This window comes from Toxotes jaculatrix, chromosome 12, assembly GCF_017976425.1.
Source record: "Toxotes jaculatrix isolate fToxJac2 chromosome 12, fToxJac2.pri, whole genome shotgun sequence".
Taxonomy (NCBI): domain Eukaryota; kingdom Metazoa; phylum Chordata; class Actinopteri; family Toxotidae; genus Toxotes; species Toxotes jaculatrix.
This window is the reverse complement of record NC_054405.1, coordinates 8,880,944-8,895,800: the sequence shown is the minus strand read 5'-3', so window position 1 is coordinate 8,895,800 and position 14,857 is coordinate 8,880,944. Positions and strand designations below refer to the sequence as shown.

The 14,857-nt window shown below is 41.5% G+C and overlaps 2 protein-coding genes across 2 annotated transcripts; one reads left to right on the top strand and one right to left on the bottom strand.

Annotated features, from left to right (window-relative positions):
- Positions 1 to 1,028: 1,028 nt before the first annotated feature.
- Positions 1,029 to 4,515, top strand: tmem88a (transmembrane protein 88 a). The gene is made up of 3 exons (XM_041051670.1): positions 1,029 to 1,561; positions 2,742 to 3,067; positions 3,969 to 4,515. Exons 2-3 carry the CDS (start codon positions 2,759 to 2,761, stop codon positions 4,254 to 4,256), a joined length of 597 nt encoding a protein of 198 aa, XP_040907604.1. The 5' UTR covers positions 1,029 to 1,561; positions 2,742 to 2,758; the 3' UTR covers positions 4,257 to 4,515.
- Positions 4,516 to 5,727: 1,212 nt separating this feature from the next.
- pcolcea (procollagen C-endopeptidase enhancer a) lies at positions 5,728 to 10,852 on the bottom strand. Its single transcript, XM_041051669.1, has 9 exons — positions 10,651 to 10,852; positions 8,554 to 8,662; positions 8,205 to 8,463; positions 7,277 to 7,401; positions 7,027 to 7,163; positions 6,593 to 6,924; positions 6,427 to 6,504; positions 6,181 to 6,351; positions 5,728 to 6,083 (listed from the first exon to the last, which is right to left on the bottom strand). The coding sequence occupies exons 1-9, from the start codon at positions 10,737 to 10,739 to the stop codon at positions 5,953 to 5,955; spliced, it is 1,431 nt and encodes a 476-aa protein (XP_040907603.1). The 5' UTR covers positions 10,740 to 10,852; the 3' UTR covers positions 5,728 to 5,952.
- Between the last annotated feature and the right edge of the window lie 4,005 nt (positions 10,853 to 14,857).

Genomic DNA, 14,857 nt, shown 5'->3' with positions numbered 1-14,857 from the left:
ACCAGTCCTTTTTCTTCATGGTTGCTACATTTACCATTTATTTCTGAGTCACTCTCCAGGGTTAGAGGACATGGGACTGCCAAAAGTGGAGACGCTGGGACAGCTCATCGTAGAGCGTGGACACAGCAGCGGATATCCCGGTTCCAAGGACAGGAAGACTGCTCTTCCTCTACCAACCCCCTCAGACACTGACATACACATACAAATAGCACACTCTGTGACATTGTTGATGGCAAAACCATCCACTGTGCCCACATTTTTTTTTTTACTAATGCCATGGGCTCTTTGATCATTGTTCTTGAACCAAATGTTCAAATGCCCTTATTCTCTCCAGGGAGTACATATATCTACCCCTGTGTAGAAACAAATAAACAAAGATGCCCAGAGTGAGATGAAAAAATGAGGCTTCATATCAAAATACTAATTTCACCCTTTGAACTGAACCCCTCTGGTTTCTTATCAGTCCCATGATAGCCTCTTTTCCCCGCCAAATTAGTCAATGTTCTCCCCCATCCTCATTTCCTTATGTTCTCTGAAAGCAGAGCTCTGTTTTTCATCAAAAGGTCAAGGGCCAATCCTGTGTCATTCCTGCTTCTAATCCGAATCCTCAGCAACTCTGACTTGTCCTTTACCATAATGCTGTACAGCTCAGTGTTTTTTGCTGAGTAGCTGAGCGGTGCTGTCTCATCAGTACAAGTATAGTGTGATGATGAATGCAGCATGGTCTACATTGTATGTAAGTCAGTCTGACAGCCTCAAAATGGGATCATTTGCAGTTTTGAATTTTTTTTTTTTTTTTTTAAATAATGGAAATCAATATAAAGCCAGCGCAGCTAGTTTGAATTTTCAAAATCCACCTTATCAGTATTTGACAGTGGAGTAGAGAAAGTGCCCAGTGAGGGTGTAAAGTACTGTGGTGGGGGCAGCATACCCTGACTACTCTAATCTATCCAAATAAACACTCTTCCTCCCTCCCCCCTGGTTCCAGGGGTTATCACAGAAACCCTCCACTGCTCCCCTGCCCACCACCAACAGCAGTCTTTAACGTAGCCCAGCCTGCTTTCTGTGCATTCACAGCAGAGGCAGCACAGGATACACATTCACACACACACACACACACACTCATAACCGCTCACACACTCAATCATATCTCAAACTGGAGTCAGAGTGAGGAAACAGAATGTCAGGGAAGGAAGCGCTGAAGCCAGTGGGAAAGCAGAATTTACCTCAAGTCTGTGAAGCTCTTTTCTGACCCACTCTGAGAAGTCTGAGAGAGAAGTTCAGATTCAGGCAAATATCTGATGATCTGATTGTCATTATTATTTTTAAATAGACCAGGAAACAAAAGCAGAAGATTCTAGGTTTAGTAAAGTAGGAGACACTCAACTTTGGATACCACCATCAAGATCAGGATTTTCAAAAGGAGAAGACATACATCAGGAGGAAATTCTTGAAATTCTCTTTGTCTCTGACCACTCACCGCTCCTCAGGTCCTTCAGAGTCCCATCATCTGCTGCCACCATCGAACTGCAAGAGGACACATCATCAGATTTACCACACAGTGAGTATGAAACACTCTATCACAGTTCATATATTTTTTTTGTATTAAAACCGTGTTGAAAAATGTCAGTCATTGCCCAAGGGCTAATTTTACTAAAACGAATGCAGTACATATGTCTAACAAAACATCCTGAATACGTCTCTTGAGAAATTTTATTCCTGTGATTATGGAGATGAAACAATTTTGATGTGGTTGATCCAGTCTGGAAACAAGTCTCCTGTATGAATGACGTCATCAAAAGGCAAGTGTTTGAGCTCCAGGCTTTAGACTGACGTACACTCACTGACACAACCACTTCAAGAGTAAAGCAGTTTTTAAAAAACATAACAATGTGAATAAAACCATGTGACATTAATGAATTCTGTTTTAGGGAAGATTTTCTCTTTATGGAGCTGATGATTGGGGAGGTGTTACGAATTTGGTGAACACTAGTTTGTCTTAAAATGTTGTTGACAGGATAAATTTAAGATTGCTTGTAAAACCCATGTGTTCGGATGGCTTATCAGCAGTAGCCGATAAGACATTTGAAAACAGTGGGAAATGGTGGAACTTGCCTGTCATTTTCTCATCTATTTAATGTGTCACGTGGAAATGCTCAGGACTGTTTAAGGAATAAAAGTGGGATGAAATGACACTACCATTAACGTGAAAAAAAAAAAGTTGTATCACGGCATAACACTGTCCTGACACTCAGATTAGTGATTACTGGGACTTTTCAGAATTTTCCAGCTGCTCTGGGCTCATTGTTCTGGGTGGTGGTTATCCTGGAGTTTGGAGGAGGGGTCAGTGGAGCCCATTTCCTTGCACTTAGAGCTGTGCGGTTATCTGTGTTGACTTTCCACACTTTTCACCACATTATTTAAGGAGACCATTACTTAATGGATGAACAGTCTTCGGCTTTCCATGTTTTTTAGTGGACAGGCAGAAGAAATCAGGGCAGGTAGGGAAGGGAAGATTTTAGTGCAACAGAAAATAGACAAACTACTGACACTTAAAATACTTGAAATGCTACTTTGATGAACACACATCATCTCAATGTTGTGAAACAAAATTTCAGTTTACACAGTTTTTCCCCAAATGTAAACTTGTTGTCCTCATAGCAAGGTTGAAATAAAGTCACTATGATGCAGAATACTGACTAGATTGATTACGTACATTAAGTTTTTTTTTCCTCCTGCAGTTTAGACCACAAAGAAGATGAGTCTGTCACGGAACGGGACGCTGGAGAAGACGGTATCTGAGAAGGCCCACTCTGAGCTACGCTCCTCCTCCAGAGCAGGGTCAGGGGTTGTGGTGCCGCCACCGTACTCGCTGGGCGGCAGCGAGGCTGCTGAAGTCCCCCTGGAATTGAGGGGCTCTCTGGACTGCTGGGCATGCTCTGTGCTGGTCACTGCCCAGAATCTGATCATTGCACTCATCAACGCTGTGCTGGCCAGCATCGTATTCGGCACTATCCTGACCCCAGCCCTTGCCATGGTCATATTTGGCTTCCTGTGCCACTCCACGGTAATGGTCTCATGTGGAAATCTGTTTTTGTGATTGACAGAATAGAAAAAAGATGCAGATTTAAAAGTAGTGGGTCATAAATAGATTGTCTGTGTCTGAAGATAATAGACAAGAAACAAGATACAAGAATTGTTTTGCACAGGAACAGGAAATGATGCAATGACAGTTAATCAAACTGTGATTGCCAGCTGCAACAAAGTGGCTGACATTGTTTCCACCTTGTGTGAGTGTGTTTATGGCAAAATCCAGTACAGGAGACACCTACTGTAACAAGAACTGCCAGAGAGGCAGCCCATCCTCTCTAAGACATTAGGTAAAACTACAGACCATCTTACGATTAGATCATATGGTTAGGCACCTCTTTCACCAAACTCACTTTTCTGCACTCCATTGTACCACATACACCGATTTGTTGTCACAGATGGTGTGATCCCATCGCAAGATGGTCTTTAGTTTTGGAATGCCAAAGCCAATTAACTACACAAGGAGAAAGGAAAAAAATGTTTTCACAGAGATTTGACACTGTTTTCCAAGATCTTACTGAATCTTCCTGGAGCTTAATTTTAATTTTTTGCAGCTGTGACTAAGCTGCTTTAGTTCCTTTGGGCAGTGCATTGTGGGACTATCATGTACACTAACAGCACACTCAGAAATCCAGATTTAGTGCATAGTAATCTCTCTGAGTATTCTGAATTATTCATTTTACAAAACAGAAACAAAACTTCCTTAGAGTAAGTATGGCCTATGGAACTAGGGAACAGGTTGGGAGACTTAAATCGGGGGGTTACTGAAGAGTTAGAGGTAGTTTTATGTGTGTGCATGTGTGTGTGTCCTATGCACTCCTTGATTATTTGTGTCCATGCTGTTATTCATTCATTTCCCTCCTCCTCCTGCTCTCCAGGTGCAGCCCCATGGAACATCCCTGTATTGCTCAGACATGCTGGATGATGGCGGCTGTGTGGCTCTGCTGGTTGTGGGTTTTCTGCTGCTAACCCCTCTGCTGGTCCTGGCTCTGGCCGCCTACTGTCGCCTGGCCCGACACCTCCAGCTGGGTATGTGTTTCATTCCCTACAGCCGTGCCGTCTACAAGAATCTGCCTGCCTCACGCCAACGGGGGTCCAGCTCTGGAGGCTGCTGTGGCCAGCAGGGAGCTTCAGAGAGGGAGGGGAAGGGTAGCGTATGGGTGTAGGAAAGGAGAGGAGAGGATTGTATATGATTGTAAGATGTATCCTTGTTTAATGACTAGAGTTGGGTTGGATGAGTTTGGCTCTCTTTTATTTTATTTTTTATTTTTCTAAGTAAATTGCCATTGTATTTCTATTTCTGCAGCCATTGTAAAAATCCATCATATTTCATTATTTGTATTGATTGTTTGGAAGTCAATATTTCCTTTTTATACCATTCCACATGTATTTTTATACCTTCTTACAATAAAGTGTCGCTCACTGTGCAAGCTGAATTTTGTGTTTCATACAGAACACAGCTTACTGAACCAGGTGGGCTGTGAAATGAGGAGGTGATGGAGGTGAAGTTCAAAGAAGTAGAAAACACACTGAACAGATTTAATGGATGAAATATGTGTATCTTACAGTGCTACAGTGTTACTAGCTTCTGTCAGTGTTTGAGACACAGGTGGACGGAGTACATCTGGCATCTCACCATGTTATATCATATGTCATTTACTTATTCACACTGACTCAGTGATGGAAAAAGTTAACTATGTTTTCTGTTGAATAGCTTAATCTTATGGTATATATTTACACTATACTCATAGTTACTGGTGAATCATAACTTGTTTTTTGGTTATTTTTTGTATTATACAGAGCATCTGATAACTAGACCTGTCAGATAAATGTAGTGAAGTAAAACGTAAAATATTTCCTTTCCAAATATAGTAGAGTCAAGGTATAAAGTATCATTAAAACAATCAAAACTTTACTTGAGTGCAGCACTTTCCACCACTGCACTCAGTCTACTAGCAGAGATATTAGAGGTCAATGTTAATAGTTTGATTCTGATTTTTATGCATCACAGATACATTTATACTTGGTGTGAGTTCAGCCAGTAATATACTTTTTAAAACTGTTATTCTGCCAAATAACAATTTGTTAAAAAGTAATAAATCATTTCATTTCATTTATTTTTTACCTTTATCCACCCCATTTGATGATTGTTAGGAGGAAAGACAATAATCAAGACCCTACCTCTATCTCTTCAGTATGTCCCAACCTGTGCCTATCTTCACAGTACATACTGATTCTGAGGAAGTTTTGCTGATGTTTACACGCTGTGGGAAAGAGAACAAAAAAAAGTTTACTCCGAAAACTCAGCATGTGCTAAATTTGCTGGATTTTTCAGTGTGTGGTTGGTGTACATTATAGCCCCACAAAAAAGCCCTTCACTCCAGACTCCAGTTTATAAACTCTAGCAAACAGTCCAGGGTCATTAATCTCAATGTCAGACTGGACATCTTTATTGCAGAACACATGACTAATAGTGTAGACATGCTTTGGAAAAAAAAAGTTGTCAGGATTGGTGAAAGCTTAGTTTGAGTGCTATTACACTTTAAATCCACTTGGTGGAGACAGAGGCATAATTCTAACAGAGTCTCACCGTTGGACTGAGAGAGCTACAGCAGACAATTGAGCACTTCAGCTGTGTGAAAGAGATATAAAACCTTTATTCATATATAAATTACAAACATAAGGTTCGGCAGGTGTTTGAATAAAACAATGTATTTGCATACCTTTAAAATGATGGATAAAAAGGAAGTTATGTTTTGCTGCAATATTGTGCTTCAATGGATCTTTTTTTCACATTGAAAATTCTGGATTTGTGTATCTGATGTGTTGTCGTCATTTCCTGGACTGGGCAGAAGTGTGAGGTTAACAGGGTTGGTTGTTGATATTTGTTAATAATTTGTGATGTGGGGCTTTGTAGGGAGCTGTGAATGCACCAGGTTGCAGGGTGCCACGACCATCTTCATCCACTTGACCCATGATAATGTAGTTGACACCTGTCAAAAAAAAAAAAAAAAAAGGACCAGAGATTGATCAGTGTTATACTGTTGATCTGAGCATGCGTGTTAGCATGTAATTCTTAGAAGTACATACCTCTTCGGAGCAATGGGCACTTCTTGCACTGTGACACCAACTTAACTGACATAGTTTCTCCCACTTGGGTGATGGTTAGTCGACCTGCTTTGTAGGTTTTAATGAGGGAGACGCTAACAAGAAGAGTGCCACGTGGGCCAGGGGCCAGAGAGGTCACCTTCCCAGTTATCACTGAAAAAAGGAAGACTGTCAGAATGCAACATCCGATTGGTTACTTGTTGTGTATGTGAAGCGTAGGAAACTTACCAAATTCACTGGCACAGAAACTGGTCTTGATGGTTCCATCTCTCTTACAGGCTCTGGCACACAGCGGATTTTGAGGGACTAAAAAACAATGAATACACAAATGACACCTTAGATGTAAGACACCTTCTGTTCATGAACACACATAGGTGCACATAACTTCACTCACCAGGCCTCTTTCCATTTCCATTTGGTCTCGTGACTGGCGCCCCTCTGTCCTGGCCTGTGCCGCCCTGTCCACGGCCTCCTGTAGGCTTGACCACTCTGGGTCTCCTGGTGGGAGGAGGTGGCACATACTTGGTGGTGGGGACAGGTGGCCGTACAGTAGCGGCTGGACGTTCACGTTTTGGGGGGATGGACCTCGTACCAGCTCCTGAGATGTCTGCTGTGATCTGAGAACCAGGAGCAACGCTGGTGTAGTGGGCAAGGAATCCATCAGATGTCACACTGAGATCAGACACAAACTGGACCAGTAGCACATTTCCACTGGTAATAATGGGTCTGCACAGGAGACAGGAAATGGACAAGGCGTAAAGTTGTGTATAAACAATTTTAAATTAGTTCAATGGCCAATTAACAGCCATAAAAATGTCTGTCACTCACTGTGGGGCCTGATCGCCACAGTATTTTCCAATCAGGCGTGAATCATCCCTCTCTCCACCGTTAAAGAATGCCACATAGTCAAACCGACAGTAGGTGTCAGCCTCCAAGACGAACTTATCAAACTTCACCTGGATTACCTGGTACCCAAACAGAAACAGAAAAATGACCAGTTCAAGAGCAGTCCTCCTTGTTGCATGTAAAGACTTTGCAAAATAAATGTTTGCATGCTGGGATCGAGAGCGCAGCCGACCATATCGGGCTCCACAGTGATAAGCCAGGAGCAGCTGGTTCCCGGTGGGTATTTCTTGTCAGGCCAGTTGGGCGTCTTGATCTCTCCCTGGGCCTTTGTTATCTTCCCCCCACAGAACTGTTCGTCTGAAACAAGTTGTACATATTCATCCATTTCCATAATGATTTTTTTGACCTTTGAGGTTGTTCCGTTGTTGATCATATGTTACATCAATCACACTTATCTGGAAGTTAACAATCTTAGTTACACAAACTGGAATTCTTAATCTTGCAAAAGTATCCATAAGGGAAAAAACACAATGTACATGTTGTGTGATCTGGGATAAGTGGAAGGTAAAGCCCATTTTCTTCTGTACTGCAAACACGGCAATGATTTATGAGACTCACTTGTTCAGGAAATGGCTCAACAAAGCTCTGTACCACATAAGAGAACATTTATAAAGGGTTTATCATTGGACTGATGAGGATCAGTCTTTTTCCAGATGTTAAATGACTGCACAGTCCAATCAGTGAAAGAGATTTTTAGTAAGCGAGTTTCCAGAAGTGCTGAACTGTTCCTTCAACCATTATAAAAATTTTAAAACCCCTCATAAGAAAACTGTATAACGACAACACTGTCTTAAATACTATGGATAGACAATTTAATTGGTATTTGATTAAACTCCAGTTACATGTGCTATGTTTGCAACTAAGAATTTTGTTGTCAACATGAAGGTCTGAAATTTTTGTTTTATTAATTGAATTATAAATTATTATGATGATAATTATGTGAGTTAATTTTGTTTTTCTTTTTTCAACTTTGTGAAGCATCATTTGACAATGCACAGGCAGGCAGGCATGTTTGTGTGAACGACATAATACAAAAAAAAAAAAGACTCAAAAACAAAAAAAAAATTTCTTCCTCATCACTGTAAAATGTGACCACGTACCATCCACATATGGTTTGGTTCCACTGAAATAGGCCACAAACCCTCTTCCCTGGGTCTCTGCATCAGACACCATCTCTAACGTCATGGTGTTTGTGGTAGAAATAAGAGCGCCAGGCCGGAAAGTTCCACAAAAGCGACCCAGTTTTTGCACCAAGTTGGACTGGCCATTGTAAACATCCAGATAGTCATAGCGACACTGAGAGTCAGCTTCCAGGTCAAAAATGCGGAAGGAGAGCGTGACCACGTTTCCCTCAGGGACCTGGAAACCAGAATGTAGATGAGTCAGACACTGAAAGACTGAGTGAGGAAGGAGTCAGCATTTAGACACGATGCATGGTAAGTGACTCACAGTGATATGCCAGGTACATCTGCTGTTGGGTTTGTAGAAGCTCGGGAACCCCTCACTGCCAACAAACCCTGAGTCTGCCACCAGGTCCCCTCCACAGTAGAACACAGGCCTGTGATGAAGGAGACAGTAAGACAGAGGGGAGTGAGTGGTGAGAACATCATGGACAGAACTAAAGTCAGTGTAGATCCATGAGACAACACAACTACATTAATACAAGTCCACTGAGACTCTCCAAACTTTCCACATACACAGTGACTCCCTTTAGCAGACTGTCTCCACTACTGTCACTGAGGCCATGCTTTACTTGAAAAGTCAAGTGCTGATACTGTGGTTCGTGGTTATTGTGTCATAATGAAAAGTGACATTATAAAACTAAACTTGACATGAAATAAAACTGTCACTGAGAAAAAAGACATTAAGAAATAAGAACAGACTTTTGAAACAGGGGATTTTAGAATGAGAACCAGTGAAAATAAAATGAATTTTAACAATTCTTTCAATTCTTTTACAAATTGTTGGTTTATTTATACGCAGTATTTACATTTTACACTATTTATTCACATGATTATTTTTTTGATTTATGGCCTTTTTATTGAATATTGAACACTTGGGTTCCACAGTTATGAAGCGACTACACAATAATGAAAAGTGCTTCATCGGACAGAATATGTTTTTATTTGTCTGTGGGTAGTAAAGGTACAGGTTGGGGTTCAGGTGAAGTTAGGCTTTCCAGAGGTGAACAAAAAACATTTAACATTACATTCTGAAGAGTTTGATTGGTTGGATACTGGCTGGTGGAGACTGTGAATACTGAAACTGAGGTATTATCCTAATCCATCCCTATAGTTTTGGGCAGCGGTTCCCAAAGTGGTTCCTGTATGGATGGGCCAAGATTTTGCTCATTCCCTCTTATCATTGTACATAGTGATGTGTCTCTCCACATCAGAAAATGGGGCTATGTTTTTTTTTTAAACTACATCTTTATGCTGCCAACAGCCTAAACATTGGAATCATCACATTAAAAACCATGTTAAAAATAAAGTTATGCCACAACTCACAATTGATGATGATGTCATAGTAATGGGTGGGGGACTGCCCTGACCAAAAAAAAACAAAAAAAAAACAAAGAAGATATAGAACTACTGCATTAGACTCATAAAAATGACGACGTGTGGACAAAGGAGCCGTAGCTCAGTTTTTCAGATATAGCTGACAACCACATTTTACAGCTGAAAGACTTTTCCAAACTCATAGTTACTGTGTCACTTTGTGTAATAAATTCTGTTGCTTTCCAATCACTCACAGAGCTGACACTGAATGTCGACGGTCAGTTCACAGAGGGGGAAATTTCCTATTTCAGGCTGTTGCCAACAGGGAAACATTAGATCTACTTTCATACTTGTGAGCCAAGAACAACATGCCTATTGGTTTTTTTTTTTTTTTTGGCATTTTATAGTCTGTGGTGTGGGGAAATGTTTTTGAGTCAACTGTAAAAATTTTGTACCTTATTAACTTATTCATGACATTTCACAAGGAGTGAGAAAGTTAGAAAAACATTGTTAGAAAAGTTAGAAAAACATGTGTTCTTCATCCCCGGCTCTGAAGAAGTAAACACATTGTTGGAAGAAGAAGAAGAAGAAAGTTTCTCAGTAAATAAGGGCTCAGTTAGCAGAACCCCAGCAAAGTCAGACGCCTCGCTGATTAGAGCCAAGCTGTCCAGGGCCAGAGCCAAGTTGCTGTGATTCTACCCCACAAGCAGAACCAAAAGCATTAACATCTGTGGCGGCTCAGCCTCTGCAAACTCAGCTTGCCTCACATCATGAGCCAAAAACAAACAGGACAGCTCTGTGCCCACTCAAACAGAGGTCTGGAAAAAATGCACTTACATACACAGGAAAGAATTCAGAGCACTTTTTTTTTATTCTAAAGTTGCAGGCAGTCAGTTAATTAGCCATTAATTTATTTTTGTTGAAACTACCACTGTGTTCTCACTTAAAACAGCAACAGAGTCACATAAATGAGGATCATAAGTCATTTCAAGAAGACAGTGTCCAGGACACATTCATCACACACATTCCTCACACACTACGACCTCACCTGGTGTAATTCGTCTGCTGAGCCCTCGTCCATCCTACACACAGAGACAGGAACAGGGAGAGACCCCAGATGGAGCCAACATGCATCATGATGCAGCGTGCATACAAACTAAAGCAGACTATTGCAGAAAAGGGAGATGGTAGCAGGAGGCAAGAGGTGAAAGACAGCGGGGGAGGAGGAGGAGGCTGCTAACGCAGGATGGGCGGAGAGAATGAATGAGTGGGGAGGAATAGGAGGGGGGAAAGAGTTCGAGAATGGATAAAGAGACAGACAGATGCTGAAAGGACAACGGTGAGGAACAGCCGTGAGTTGGGAGGGAGGGAAGAGAAGGCTTTAATTAGAGCCAGATGTTTCCTCCAGAATAACCCTGGTTTCAGTATAACAGAGGGGGGCATCTAGGAAGGAGGGGCAGAGGGGAGAAGTAGCAAAAGTTGTGTCTGAGGGTTTGTGCTTTTACAGCAGATGTTTCTGGTTCTTCCCATGGTTGAAACTCAAGGTGAGAGAGACTTGAAATTTGACTTGGAAGCCCATTAACTCCATTAACGTCCATCCTGAGTGTCTGGGTGATTGTTATGTGGGGGGGCAGAGCCTGAGGCTTTACGGGCTGTAGCACTCATCAAGTTGGGCCATAAATCTTTACATTCCACAACAGCGTGTGAGACCTTTAATTTACTAAACAAAATCATTTTTAAACAAAATTATTGACTTTATCAACTCATCTAGCTAAAATGAATAAAATATGCAGTATCCAAAAAGGACTTAGACAAAAAAGTGTCATAAAACTAATGACCCCTTTCCTCTCACCATATTCCCCTAAGCCCCTGAGGCTCCTTTGGCTCCATAACATCTGAGCCACAATCCAGGCAAGAATAACACTCTCAAAGGGGTGGAGGGGGGGTCGATTTGCTGATGAGCCAACCCTCTGGCCTCCATTACTGAGGCCTATGGAAGGGATGCTGTTTCAATAATGCTATAAAATCAGCCACTTTTACTGCAACACCTTGATCAAAGTCTGGAGCAGGCAGGATGGACAGCCTATAAAAGTACAAAGCTGAGTTTCCAGATGAATGTGATACATGACTTCAGCTCTTTTCTAGTTGTGAGAATTTACTTAGATAAATTCTCATTTCAACATTACAGCTTGCTTGAAACAGTTTTGGTGCCAGAGACTTGAAACACAGACTTGAGAACTCTGACAGTTTTGGTGCTCATGCAGAGCTGGAGAAATCAGTGCTCCCTGGTCCTGCTGTGCTGTGTTTGTGTAATCCCATAGTCCCGATAAGAGGCCGCAGAAGCAGGAATGCAGTGACTTGCAGAGTCTGCTGGGGGGCGTGGGGCGTCTCAGTGTGTGCGCACAACTGTTCAGCCATTGCTATTATGTGTGGGAGTAACAGTGACCTTTACACTTACAAGGAATCCAAGCCAAGGGTGTAGGTTTCTGCAATAACTCTGGACGAACCCTTCAAGCTGGATGTGCATTCCTTTTTGAAGAGTCAAGGGGAATAGTAGTGGGGGAGGATATGACTGGTGGGAGGGGGAAGATGGATGGGTAAAGAGAGAAGGGGTTGGGATACATCAGAAAAATGGAAAACAAACTGACAGAAAGACAGTCTAACAAAGTGAAAAGTTGTTTTTGAATGCACCCCGGAGTTAGGTCATGCTCATGGCTCCCTGAGCCAAAACATGTCTGTATTATTACTCCACACATTCCCTCCTCAAATTACTTTCCTGTTATGTCCAAGATAATCTCTTAGAGTCATAAAAACACTATTTAATGCAACGGTCTACTAGAGATGGGGAAAACAGAGTGAAAATGAATGCATGCAGTTGTGTGAATCCATCAGAGAAGGTGACAGACCCAGTCACAGACCCATCGGTTCTCTGTAATTGTGGTTCCTCTCAAACTTACTATCCACAGTTTAAAAAAAAAAAATCCCAGTCTTCCAATTATGCAGTGTAGTACAGTAGGCCAAATTTCACATGACCTCAGAAATAAATAGAAACACATGCACAGAGATAAAGATTTGACTGGAAATTATTTTCCAGTCAAATTATTGTATTCTGCTGCTTTTAATCTGATAAATCCTACAAGAGGATTCCAGAAGGAACCTGTTACTAGAAGGTTCCAATCTAACTAAATAAAAAAGGCATTAAATATAATCAGTGTCATACAAAAAGGGAGCTATCTGCTTTTCTCTGGATCTCTGGGATTTCAATAAGCCACAATAGTTTTTTTTTCCTGGACACACTTCATTGTGCACTTTATGAGAAAATGTGACATTGTGCATTCAGAGTGTGGACAATGTGCTAAAAAGATTTCAGCACCTCATTTGGCATTAACAGGATGTTGCATTAAAGTGAAATCTTACAATAAGGACCATAAAACACACTGTGAATGTGTGTTTGTCTAACAAAAGCTAAAATTAAGCATACAGTATCATACACTGTGCTGTGAGCCTTCCGTCCTCATTTTTCATGGCAAGTGTTCAGGAGACACATCATCATTTGCCAGTGAGCCCAAGGAAGGTAGGCTAATGACAATATCATAGCTAGAAAGCACAGTGGAAAGCAATAATAAAGACTCTTTTTCAGACACGGACAGACACAAATATGGTGTGTATTTTCAAAAATGAACAGCACAATGGAAATTTCAGACAGCTTCACAGTCATGCATCACTTTGTTCACTATGTTGTTGACTGAAATCTGAGGTCAAAGAACAGGAATTATTAGTGTAGATCTTACTTGCAAATATATAAAAATGAAAACATATAAAAGTAGATTAGGCTTTTCCCGCTCTGTTTACGGTATTGTGTATACATACTCTGCATGGTATGATACTAACAGGTCTAATAGCAACAGAACTACCATTACAACCTGTGGATATGTGTTACAAAGAAAATAAAGGGATTCCTCTTCTGTGCACATTTCTATTGTTCAGTTTTCATCTTTAGCATAAAAATACAGTAATATATGTGTGTTTTCTTATTTGTTGTCTTTTGCACTGGGAGACGCGTCTATAATGAAACACTCAGTATGCAAATGCAATTCTATCAGGCCTTTTAATGTGGATGTTTTAACTCAATAATCTGACCCACAGGTGGAGCTTTACCTGGTTATATGCAGTGAAGCTTTGTTAATGTACACTGACACTTCTGTGTCAGTGAATCCACAGCATGAAGCTAAGCTGCACACTGGAATCAGGCCTTGTCATGGTGACACCTGGTGGTGAAAACGTGAAACTACATCTTGGACGGTGAAGCGGCTGTGTAGGTGGGTGGGCTCATTTGACTTCACCGTCTTCTTTACAGATAATCTTCTGTTTCCACTAATAGCCATGTGTAATTTAACCAGACACTATCAGGTTAATAGTGATAACATCTTATAATCTCATTTTGTCCGGTGTGCTTTGGACCGACATGTGATTAGATTTGAAGCTGCAGTCAGTCAGTCAGGGGAAAATATGTTCTGATCATAGACTCTATGAGACGTAGCACCCGTGACGTCACCCATTGGTTTCGGGGAGTCGGTTTTGTGACCAAACCATGGGCATTTGAGCTGCGCCATCTTGGATTTTAGTGGGAGTGTACTGTCCATATTTGGCGGAGAAGCGGTTACTCTACGGGTCAGCCGGCCGAGAGCTCGCCCTCTTAGCTCGGAGCAATATTTAGTATTTACCGGCTTTCACCGCTGCTTCCATCCACTATACACTTACAATTACAACAGCACACAAACAACAGTACACAAACAACAGCAGCCGCTTACTGACGGAGCTGCTCTGTCCATGCAATGTCGGACTTTTTAAACAGAAAAATGAGACGAAACAAAATTGTAGCCTAGTATTCCCGCAATAAACGGACTCTGAGAGCACGAAACACATCGCAACAGCGTTCCTAACATTAGCTGCTCCGGTCCTCTATCTGTATCAGCAGCGACCATAAATTGGCAATTAGGTCATAAGTCAGTGGCAAAATATGCTAATACATGCTAATTAGTGCAAACATCCAGGTAAAATAGTGAGAAATTTACTTACCGAAAAAACTGCAACACAGACTCCTTCGACGGTCGGTTAGTACAGTCTACACTACAACAAGCCATACTGTCACAAAAACCTATCCGAACATTGGCAAACAAACACGGACACGCCAGCCCCAGTCAACCGCTGGAGGTAGCCGGAGGCCTCTGGATGTAGCCGCCTAGCCCAGCCGA

Bases quoted from the DNA above. Each gene is read 5' to 3' on its own strand.
- tmem88a (XM_041051670.1), top strand. From the start codon at position 2,759: ATGAGTCTGTCACGGAACGGGACGCTGGAGAAGACGGTATCTGAGAAG. The intron at 3,068-3,968 runs GTAATGGTCTCA...CCTGCTCTCCAG, and splicing joins GCTTCCTGTGCCACTCCACG to GTGCAGCCCCATGGAACATC.
- pcolcea (XM_041051669.1), bottom strand. From the start codon at position 10,739: ATGATGCATGTTGGCTCCATCTGGGGTCTCTCCCTGTTCCTGTCTCTG. The intron at 7,164-7,276 runs GTCGGCTGCGCT...TTTGGGTACCAG, and splicing joins TCACTGTGGAGCCCGATATG to GTAATCCAGGTGAAGTTTGA. The intron at 6,925-7,026 runs GTGAGTGACAGA...TCTCCTGTGCAG, and splicing joins TGTGGCGATCAGGCCCCACA to ACCCATTATTACCAGTGGAA.